The 12,110-nt window shown below is 40.0% G+C and overlaps 1 protein-coding gene across 1 annotated transcript in view; it reads left to right on the top strand.

Annotated features, from left to right (window-relative positions):
- Positions 1-8,653: 8,653 nt before the first annotated feature.
- The window catches only part of MAGT1 (magnesium transporter 1), a 47,975-nt gene continuing 44,518 nt past the window's right edge, over positions 8,654-12,110 (top strand). The window contains exon 1 of the mRNA XM_070291871.1: positions 8,654-9,029. Coding sequence (XP_070147972.1) covers positions 8,928-9,029 — 102 coding nt within the window. The 5' untranslated portion in view covers positions 8,654-8,927. The remainder of the gene's footprint in view (positions 9,030-12,110) is intronic.

Genomic DNA, 12,110 nt, shown 5'->3' with positions numbered 1-12,110 from the left:
CTTTGTCACTTGCATTTCTCAGGAGGCAGGTAAAGTGATGTGGTATTCCCCTCTCTTTAAGAATTTTCCACAGTTTGTTGTGATTTGGTCAAAGGCTTTGGCGTAGTCAATAAAGCAGAAGTAGATATCTTTCTGGAACTCTCTTGCTTTTTCGATGATCCAATGGATGTTGGCAATTTGACCTCTGGTTCTCTGCCTTTTCTAAGTCCAGCTGGAACACCTGGAAGTTCTCAGTTACATACCATTGAAGCCTCGCTTGAAGGATTTGGAGCATTACTTTGCCAGCATGTGAGATGAGTGCAATTGTATCATAGTTTGAACTTGCTTTGTCATTGCCTTTCTTTGGGATTGGAATGAAAACTGACCTTTTCCAGTTTTGTGGCCACTGCTGAGTTTTCCAAATTTGCTGGCATATTGAGTGCAGCACTTTAAAAGCATTATTTTCTTACTATAGGTAAGCTTATTCTCCCTATTTTACATATGAAGGAAGTGAGTACAGTATCAAGATTAGGTGATTTTAAGCAACAGAACGGGTAATGGACCTTTTGACTACACAAGTTTATGCTCTGTAATATATTTGAAGAGTACAGGCCAGTTATTTTCTAACAGTTCCCTCAACTTTTGTGTACTTGATGTTTTCTTATAATTACTGCTACTGCTAAGTCACTTCAGTCGTGTCCGACTCTGTGCGACCCCATAAACGGCAGCCCACCAGGCTCCTTCATTCCTGGGATTCTCCAGGCAAGAACACTGGAGTGGATTGCCATTTCCTTCTCCAATGCATGAAAGTGAAAAGTGAAAGGGAAGTCACTCAGTCGTGTCCGACTTTAGCGACCCAATGGACTGCAGCCTACCAGGCTTCTCCGCCTATGGGATTTTCCAGGCAAGAGTACTGGAGTGGGGTGCCATTGCCTTCTCCGTTAGATTCAGTTAAAGCACTTCTAACGGAAATACTACATAACAAGTGTGTTTTTTTAGGGTATCTTATCAGTAAGCCTATATATAATATTATTTTGTCTCATTTTTTAATTTTAATTTTCTTTTTTTTATTTTTGGCTGTGCTGGATCTTTAATGCTGTGCGTAGGCTTTAGTCTCGGCGAGTGAGGTTGAATGGGAACTACTGTAGTTGTGGTGCACATGCTTCTCATTGTGGTGCCTTCTCTTACTGCAGAGGGCTCTAGGGCACTCAGGTTTCAGTAGGACAGCACTGGCTTAGTTGTCCAGGGGCAAGTAAAATCTTCCCCAAGCAGGGGCGGAACCCATGTCCTCTGAATTGGTAGGTGGATACTTAACCATTGGATGACCTGGGAAGTCTTTGTCTCATTATTGATAATGCCAACTTTAATCATTTGGTGAAAAGTGTGGCCTCCAAGTTTTTATACTAAAAAGTTACTGTTTCCCTCTTTCTAATTAATAAGTAATATGAGAATACATTGAGACTATGTGTATATCCTATTCTTTATCGAACTTCTACCCACTAGTTTTTGTATTCATCGACGATTTTTCATCGTGGATGAAGCACCATCTGGAATCAAGATTGCCGGGAGAAATATCAATAACCTCAGATACACAGATGATACCACTCCTATGGCAGAAAGCAAAGAACTAAAGAGCCTCTTGATGAAAGTGAAAGAGGAGAGTGAAAAAGCTGGCTTAAAACTCAACATTCAGAAAACTAAGATCATAGCATCTAGTCCCATTACTTCATGGAAAATAGATGGGGGAACAATGGAAACCGTGAGACACTTTATTTTCTTGGGCTCCAAAATCACTGCAGATGGTGACTGCAGCCATGAAATTAAAAGATGCTTGCTCCTTGGAAGAAAAGCTATGACTAACTTAGACACAGCATATTAAAAAGCAGAGACATTGCCAACAAAGGTCTGTCTAGTCAAAGCTATGGTTTTTCCAGTGGTCATGTATGGATGTGAGAGTTGGGCTATAAGTTCGATACAGGGTGCAGGATGCTGGGGGCTGGTGCACTGGGGTGGGAGGGGGGGTTCGGGATTGGGAACACACGTACACCTGTGGCAGATTCATGTTGATGTGTGGCAAAACAAATACAATATTGTAAAGTAAAAAAAATAATAATAATAAATAATTTTTAAAAATCAAAAGAAAGAAAGAAAGCTGAGTGCTGAAGAATTGATGCTTTTGAACTGTGGTTTTAGAGAAGACTCTTGAGAGTCCCTTGGACTGCAAGGAGATCCAACCAGTCAATCCTAAAGGAAATCAGTCCTGAATATTCACTGGAAGAACTGATGCTGAAGCTGAAACTCCAATGCTTTGGCCACCCAATGCGAAGAACTGGCTCATTGGAAAAGACCCTGATGCTGGGAAAGATTGAAGGCGGGAGGAGAAAGGGTCAACAGAGGATGAGGTGGTTGGATGGCATCACTGACTCGATGGAAATGAGTTTGATCAAGCTTTAGGAATTGGGATGGACAGGGAAGCCTGGCGTGCTGCAGTCCACGGGGTCTCAAAGAGTCAGACGCGACTGAGTGACGGAACTGAACTGATGCTTTTTGCCTAAAAGAATTATTAGTATGAAAGTTGCAAAACGATGATTTTTCTAACTCTATCATTTCTTCCATATTTAACACTAGGTATTGTACTACAAGGAGAAATTTTATCTTCTTCCCTATTTATTTGTTTATTATCAGTTTGGATTCATGGATTCCAAAGGTTATAATCCATTGCTATCATGATTTGTTTTAAGGCTCAGTAGTCTCAGATGTAGTCAGTAGGATTCTCTTCTGACTTATATGCCTTATATAAGACATATTGCTTCAAACTGCTTAATCTTGATAGTGTGCTCACTTCCTTCATATGTAAAATGCAGAGAATAAGCTTACCTATAGTAAGGCTTATTTGTCTTTTTTTTTAGGTCTCCATCATTTTATTTTTTTGAGGACTTCTTTATTTTCTGACATAAGGCTCACCTTGTACTTTCTTTACCCCAGCACTGGAATCTATCTTCCTAAGGAGCCTTGATTTCTTTTAGGGATGGCATTTACCAACCTACATTTGGCATTAGGTTTGCACATTTGTACTGGAGTGTCATTGCTTCTAGCCATTTCAGTGAACAGAGCTAGAAATATATGTTATGAATGATAAATTTATGCAAATACTGCCAATTCCAGTCCAACCCCCAAAAGTTCTTTTTCACTTTTCCTTATTTCATATTCGTATCTCCCTTATTACAGTGAGAATCCTAGCTCTCAACGTCAATGTTTTTACATATTACATTATACAAAATATAATTCCAGATTGTTATCTACGAAAAACAAATCTACTTAGTAGAGTTTAAGATTTGCTTGTAGTTATTTTTTTCTTTAGACTAATAGTATATAATTAGTGTGTTCATAAATTATTCAGATTAGTTCTATTTTCTTTAGTGCAGTTGTTTTTCTTTTGAAATAGAGTTGCGCTCCCTTTTTTCTGTTTTGTATTCAATTTCAGTTTTTTAACCCATTCTTACTGATGTCATTTTAAAATGTTTAACATTTTTAATTGTGGTAAAACATACATGACATAAAACTTACCCTTTTAACCTTTTTAAAGGATACAGTTCAGTGATATTAAGTACATTCAGATTTTTGTACAACTATCACTAACATTCATCTCCAGAACTTTTTTCATCTTGCAAAACCACATGATTTGCTCTTATATTTTATTTTAAAACCATTACCATTATTCGGAAAGTCAAAATTATACAAAATGGTATACTTAGAGAAGTGTCATTCCCTTCCTTAACTGTTTCAATCCATTGCCTCCAACTCCCGTAGGAAACCAATTTCATTAGTTTCTGATTTAAGCTTTCTGTGTTTCCTTTTGCGAAAATGGTAAAACATATATATATTTTCTTATTTCCTCTTCTATTTCATACAAATGTAGCATAATATGTACATACTTTTGCATTGGGCTTTTTCATTTTAAAAATAGATCTTGAAAATCCATATCATTTATACAGCTCTTCCTCATTTCTTTTCCTTAGAGTTGTGAAAAACTCCAAGGTATCTATGTTCTATAGTCATTCTCCTACATTTGAACGTTTAAGTGGTTTTGATAATATTTCAATTAGAGATAGCACTGAAATGAATAATTTTGTGCACATATATCTTATTATTGGAGTATATCCCCAAAAGTGGGATTGCTGAATCAAAGGATAAATGTATTAGATATTGTTAGGTTATCCTCCATTTTGCATAGCTACCAGCAATGTTTGAGGGTGCCTGCTTCCTCAAAGACTCAATAACAGCACGTATCGAATTTTTGCCAAAATGGTAGTTGAGATTTCTCTGTGTACTTTAAAACCTTAATTTTTTATTTGTTAAATTTACATGCAGTAAATTTCACGTTTTTTAAGTGTAATATTCTGAGTTTTGACAAATGCAAACAGTATGTAACCACTCCAACAATTAAGGAGAGAAAGGTTGCACCCTCACAAAAAAAATCTCCTTGTGTGGCCCTTTTGTAGTCAATCCCTCTCCCCACCTCCAGTCCCTGATAGCTACTAATCTGTTCACTTTCTAGAATGTCACATAAATGGAATGATATGGCATATCCAACTGTTTTTTTTTTTGTATTTTTCATATTAGTGTCTCTTAACATTTTAATTTCTTTTCACCTCTCTTATCAAATCAAATCTCTTCAGAACCAGTTCTTTTCCCTTTCATGCCCATCTCTGTCTCTCTAGCTTAATGAAATTATTTTCCTCTGTGTGTGTGTGTGTGTGTGTGTGTGTGTGTCCCACCAGGGCCTAAAAGAATGGTCATATGATATTAAAAAGCATGAAAATAAATCCAAATTACAGGCGATTGATTTTGTTGCTGCTTTTCCTCTTGAATATATTATTCTTCTTCAATAAAAATTCCAGTTTTATAACTCACTATGATACCCACATAGTGGAGAAGGAAATGGCAACCCACTCCAGTGTTCTTGCCTGGAGAATCCCATGGACGGAGGAGTTTGGTGGGCTACAGTCCACGAGTCACAAAGAGTCAGACACGACTGAGTGACTTCACTATGATACACACAAGACCTTTTAGAAGAAACACCCAAAAAAGATGTCCTTTTCATTATAGGGGACTGGAATGCAAAAGTAGGAAGTCAAGAAACACCTGGAGTAACAGGCAAATTTGGCCTTGGAATACAGAATGAAGCAGGGCAAAGGCTAATAGAATTTTGCCAAGAGAATGCACTGGTCATAGCAAACACCCTCTTCCAACAACACAAGAGAAGACTCTACACATGGACATCACCAGATGGTCAACACCGAAATCAGATTGATTATATTCTTTGCAGCCAAAGATGGAGATGCTCTATATAGTCAGCAAAAAAAGACTGGGAGCTGACTGTGGCTCAGATCATGAGCTCCTTATTACCAAATTCAGACTTAAATTGAAGAAAATAGGGAAAACCGCTAGACCATTCAGGTATGACCTAAATCAAATCCCTTATGACTATACAGTGGAAGTCAGAAATAGACTTAAGGGACCAGATCTGACAGAGTGCCTGATGACCTATGGACGGAGGTTCATGACATTGTAGAGGAGACAGGGATCAAGACCATCCCCATGGAAAAGAAATGCATAAAAGCAAAATGGCTGTCTGGGGAGGCCTTACAAATAGCTGTGAAAAGAAGAGAAAGTGAAGTCGCTCAGTCGTGTCCCACTCTTTGCGACTCGTGGACTGTAGCCCACCAAGCTCCTCCGTCCATGGGATTCTCCAGGCAAGAATACTGGAGTGGATTGCCATTTCCTTCTCCAGAAAAGAAGAGAAGTGAAAAGCAAACGAGAAAAGGAAAGATATCTGAATGCAGAGTTCCAAAGAATAGCAAGAAGAGATAAGAAAGCCTTCCTCAGCGATCAATGCAAGGAAATAGAGGAAAACAACAGAATGGGGAAGACTAGAGATCTCTTCAAGAAAATTAGAGATACCATGGGAACATTTCATGCAAAGATGGGCTCGATAAAGGACAGAAATGGTATGGACCTAACAGAAGCAGAAGATATTAAGAAGAAGCGGCAAGAATACACAGAAGAACTGTACAAAAAAGATCTTCACAACCAAGATAATCACGATGGTATGATCACTCACCTAGAGCCAGACATCCTGGAATGTGAAGTCAAGTGGGCCTTAGGAAGTATCACTATGAACAAAGCTAGTGGAGGTGATGGCATTCCAGTTGAGCTGTTTCGAATCCTGACAGATGATGCTGTGAAAGTGCTGCACTCAATATGCCAGCAAATTTGGAAAACTCAGCAGTGGCCACAGGACTGGAAAAGGTCAGTTTTCATTCGAATCCCAAAGAAAGGCATGCCAAAGAATGCTCAGACTACTGCACAATTGCACTCATCTCACACGCCAGTAAAGTAATGCTCAAAATTCTCCAAGCCAGGCTTCAGCAATACATGAACCATGACCCTCCAGATGTTCAATCTGGTTTTAGAAAAGGCAGAGGAACCAGAGGTCAAATTGCCAACATCTGCTGGATCATGGAAAAAGCAAGAGAGTTCCAGAACAACATCTATTTCTGCTTTATTGACTATGCCAAAGCCTTTGACTGTGTGGATCACAAGAAACTGTGGGAAATTCTGAGAGACATGGGAATATCAGACCACCTGACCTGCCTCTTGAAAAATCTGTATGCAGGTCAGGAAGCAACAGTTAGAACTGGACATGGAACAACAGACTGGTTCCAAATAGGAAAAGGAGTATGTCAAGGCTGTATATTGTCGCCCTGCCTATGTAACTTCTATGCAGAGTACATCATGAGAAACGCTGGGCTGGAAGAAGCACAAACTGGAATCAAGATTGCCGGGAGAAATATCAATAACGTCAGATATGCAGATGACACCACCCTTATGGCAGAAAGTGAAGAGGAAATAAAAGCCTCTTGATGAAAGTGAAAGAGGAGAGTGAACAAGTTGGCTTAAAGCTCAACATATAGAAAACTAAGATCATGGCATCTGGTCCCATCACTTCATGGGAAATCGATGGGAAAACAGTGTCAGACTTTATTTTTCTGGCTTCCCAAATCACTGCAGATGGTGACTGCAGCCATGAAATTAAAAGACACTTACTCCTTGGAAGAAAAGTTATGGCCAACCTAGATAGCATATTGAAAAGCAGAGACATTACTTTGCCAACAAAGGTCCATCTACTTGAGGCTATGGTTTTTCCAGTTGGTCATATATGGATGTGGGAGTTGGATTGTAAAGAAAGCTGAGCACCGAAGAATTGATGCTTTTGAACTGTGGTGTTGGAAAAGACTCTTGAGAGTCCCTTGGATTGCAAGGAGATCCAACCAGTTCATTCTGAAGGAGATCAGCCCTGGGTGTTCTTTGGAAGGAATGATGCTAAAGCTGAAACTCCAGTACTTTGGCCACCTCATGCAAAGAGTTGACTCATTGGAAAAGACAATGCTGGGAGGAATTGGGGGGTCAGGAAGAAAAGGGGACGACAGAGGATGAGATGGCTGGATGGCATCACTGACTCGATGGAAGTGACTTTGCCTGATCTCCAGGAGTTGGTGATGGACAGGGAGGCCTGGCCTGCTGCGATTCATGGGGTCGCAAAGAGTCGGACACGACTGAGCAATTGAACTGAACTGAACTGATGATAAACAGAACTGGGACAAATAAAGGGAAAGTTCTGCTATGTAGGATTTTTGTTATTTTTTAGGAAAGGGATTTGGATATTTAAGATAACCGATTATGAAACAGAAACTTAAAAAAGACCTAAGTGCTTTCTTACGACCTTAGTGTGCCATCCACCCCTCAAACTAATGACAAGTAAAAAAACAAAACAAAACAAAACAAAAAACCTTTGCTGTCTATAATCAAATTTAAATTTGCTGTCTTAAATCAAATTTAAGTCCTTGTTGGTGCCCGCCTCATACATCTAAAAGATTGCCATGAATAATCACTTTAGAAAATAACTTTTGACATGTGCTCTGTTCAGCACACGTGGCACCGTCTTAAAAAAATTCTCTTTCAGCAATATTGTTTTTCCTTTCTTGCCTTTTCTACCTTTTTTGCATTTGAAACACTTTGGAGGCCAAACGACAGGCTCGGGATAGGTCTTATCAGTTACATGGCTAAGTAAAATTTTTCTAGAATAGTACACGAAAGAGGTGGGTTTCTTTTTTTGAAATTAATTTAGTTTTTTATATTCTTTTGGCTAGTCTGAGTCTTTGTGTCTCCCTTCCTGGGCTGGGGGAGGGGGGGAGGTATCGCGGTGGTGGTGGAAAGGGCGGGGTTGTCCGGCAGTTTCTCTGGTTAAACGGAGAGAAGCTACTCTCTAAATGCGATGCCCGTTTTCTCATTATGGTGGCCTCTGTTGTTCTGGAGCACGGACTCTAGGGCCCGCTGGCTCGGTAGTTGTGGCCTGGGGCTTAGTTGCCCTCGCAGCATGTGGAATATTCCCAGACGGAGTAAGATCAAACAATGTCCCCTGCATTGGCAGGCGATTTCTTAAGCATTGGACCACCAGTGAAGTCCGGTCGATTTCAAAGACTTCTAAAAGTATCTGAGGAGAAAATATCCTGTTTTAGTAACCTTAGGCCATCTCCAACACTGAAAAGCCGCAATGCTTCACAACTGCGCAGGCGCGTTTAAAGAGCCTACACCCGCCATCTTTACGTTTAACGAAAGGGGTGGTCCATCATCCTTAGCGGACCAATGTAAAACCTCCAGATTATCGTTTTTGTATTGGCTAACGGAGACCAATTAGAAGTGAGCCGTCTTTTAGCGGGCCTTTGGCAGTACAGCGTCGTGACGTTTTGTGAGGGGACTACCGACAGGGCTGAGCTGGGCCAATGAGAAGGGGAGAGGGGGCTGGTTTGCCTGTTCTCACGCCCAACCAACCCTCAGACCCAGCCCTAGGAAAGTTTCCCTTCTAGGCGGGAGAGAAGACGAACATGGCAGCGCGTTGGTGGCGTTGGTGTGTCTTTGCAATCATGGCGGTGGCACTGCTGCTCGTTTTTGGGGTTCCCTCAGCCTCTGCCCAGAGAAAGAAGGAGGTGAGGACGCTGTTTCCAGCAACACGGGCTTTTCCGAACGAGAGGGGCTTGAGAGAATCTGTTTTTTTTTTTCTTCCCGATCCCTTTCCCCGTCAGTTCTGTGTCTTTGGTGGCTTCAGTTCTGCCGTTTTTAGAATTGTGGGATTCGCAAGAGAAGAAACCGTAACACTTTTCCTTCTGGGATTGTCGAGTCTGATAGTGATGCGGAGTAGGTGACAGCCTGGCTTCTGTAGGCGTGTAGATAAACAAAACTACGAGTTTTGACACTTATTTGAATATGGGCCCCATCAGGTGGTGGAGGGAAGTTCGACTTTAGGTTCAAGGGGTAGAATATCTGACGCTGCTGTCAATAGATGTAACTTCCTTTTAGACGTGTAAGAACTATATTATGTAGCATTTTCACTTCAGGAATGAGGATTAAACAGAAGAGCGGAGCTATGCCAAGTTTATTTCATTGTCCAAAAAATTGATTGAAAGCAATTTCAGTTCAGTTGCTCAGTCCTGTCCGACTCTTTGTGACCCCATGGACTGTAGCACGCCAGGTTTCCCTGTCCATCACCAACTCCTGGAGCTTACTCAAACTTACGTTCATAGATTTGGTGATGCTATCCAACCATCTCATCCTTTGTCGTCCCCTTCTCCTCCTGCCTTCAATCTTTCCCAGCATCAGGATCTTTTCCATTGAGTCAGTTCTTCGCATCAGGTGGCCAAAGTATTGGAGTTTCAGCTTTAGCGTCAGTCCTTCCAATATTCAGGACTGATTTGCTTTAGGATGGACTGGTTGGATCTCCTTGCCGTCCAAGGGACTCTCAAGAGTCTTCTCCAAAACCACAGTTCAAAAGTATCAATTCTTCCGGGCTCAGCTTTCTTTATTTACGGGAGTGAAGTTCTTAACCCATTTTCAACCATTTACCAAATATCAAGCGTTCCAGCCATTGTTCTGGGAACTTAGTATACATAAGTGAACAAAACTAAGGTCCCTCCTTGTGGAATTTACTGGCTTTGACAAGTGGAGGAGATACAATGTTCTTTACTCACTGTTAAGCAATCCAAGGTGAGGATTTTTTAACATTATTGTTTTGAAACATTTGTGACTTAGAGCCGTTTGCTCTTAAGAGCTTTACAAATTACTAGCAATTGTTTATGCGCTCTAATTTTATAAATGAGGAAACCTAAGTCCTAAGCTTACACGGTTAACCATTGAAGAATGAAGACTAAGATCTTTGGTTAGTCTTATGCTATTTTCTGTACATTTTGTGCTTCCTTTTGTACACAATACCTATGTGTTCGTGCCTCCTAAGTCGCTTTAGTCGTGTCTGACTCTTTGTGACCCCATGGACTGTAGCCCACCAGGCTCCTCTGTCCGTGGAATTCTCCAGGCAGGAATACTGGAGTGGGTTGCCATGCCCTCCTCTAGGGGGTCTTCCCCACCCAGGTATTGGACCCCTCATCTAACATGCACTTTAAAAATGCTATTTAATCGGCTCAGATGCTTGTCAACTTGAGCTGAATTTTAAAAGAACCTGCCTTCTCTGTTGCTGAATATTTGTCCTATTCCATAAAAAAAGGTAGCATATTAAAATGAGTTACATATTAGATTGGCAAAAAGTGAAGTTAAAAATATACAAAGTACAAAATGAACAAGCACCTATACTGGAACTAGAAATCGATGGGCTTTTTAAGGAGGATTCCAAGCTATTTTTTACGTGGAAAACAAGATGTAGAGAAATACATAGTTTTATATTCTGGAGACCTTTTATGTTTAAAAAAAAAAATACAAGTTAGGTAGGTATATATAGAAAGAAACCTTTGTAAGAATATAGAACAGTGGCTACCTCTGGATATTTGGGATTGTTCATTAGGGGAAGACTTTAACTTTTTGCCTTGTATGCTGGTATTGTCTAAATTTCTACAACCACCACTTACCCTTTTTAAGTAAAAAAGTGTAGATTTTTAATAACCAGTATTTCTGCTAATTAAATTATTTATTCATTTGGCCTCTCACTAAACTAGCAGGGATTAAAGTACTTTTAAAAGGGATCAGCAATGAATTGTGCACTTTAAAATTGTTAACACAGATTTTATGTTATGTGAATTTTATCTCAATAAAATATTTTAAGGAATCAGATTCTAACTCCCCTCTCACCATGCCCACTGTTCAAGACTGTTATGCTCTTGCAAATTTATTGCCATAACTGTCTAACTGATCGTCCTTGAACTCATCCTTCATAGTGTTGCCAGAGATGGTAAGGAGAAAAACTGAAAACCAAAAGGTTAAAAAAATGTATTTTGCAAAGTACAAAAGAACTTATATAATCTGTTTCTTCGCAGACTCATCTCAATTCAAGCTCCTCCCTATACTAGCTGCAAGTCATGTGGGATCTTAGTTCCCTGACCAGGGATCAAACCTGGGCCCCATGAGTGAAAGCACTGAATCCAAACCTATGGGCTGCCAGGGAATTCCCTGGAAAAGAGTCAATGCATGAAGCATACCGAAACATTAAAAAATGGTCTTAATAATGCTAGGATGGCAGATAAAGTTTTCCCTCCGTTTACTCAGTTTTCAAAATATTGTGTAAAATTTTAAACAGCATATATGTTAATGCAATCCAGGTGATCTTTAGCCAGTTACTCTGAGTCTCATTTTCCTTAAAGTAGAATGGGAAAATGCCTATTTCTTTTCATATTGTGAAAATTAAAGGAGATGGACCCTGTAAAATGCCTAATATATCTGGCATGTAGATGACATTAGATGAATATTATAAAATAAAATTGTTTCTCTGCAGTATACATTTTTTAGAAATTTATTTGGCTGTGTTGGGTCTTAGTTGTGGCCTGTGTGTTACGTGGGATCTTTCATTGAGGCAGATGGACTCTCTAGTTGTGGGAGCTGGCTCAGTAGTTGTGGCACATGGGGCCAGTTGCTCCACAACATGTAGGGTCTTAGTTCCCCAACCAGGGATCGAACCCACATCCCCTCCATTGCAAGGTGTACTGTTAATCACTGGACCACCAGGGAAATCCCAATATAAAATATTTTTCAATTGATCTTTTTGTGTCAAGATTTTATGAAGATTATTC

Source organism: Ovis canadensis, chromosome X (genome assembly GCF_042477335.2).
Source record: "Ovis canadensis isolate MfBH-ARS-UI-01 breed Bighorn chromosome X, ARS-UI_OviCan_v2, whole genome shotgun sequence".
In the NCBI taxonomy this organism is placed as follows: domain Eukaryota; kingdom Metazoa; phylum Chordata; class Mammalia; order Artiodactyla; family Bovidae; genus Ovis; species Ovis canadensis.
This window is presented reverse-complemented; position numbering and strand designations above follow the sequence as displayed.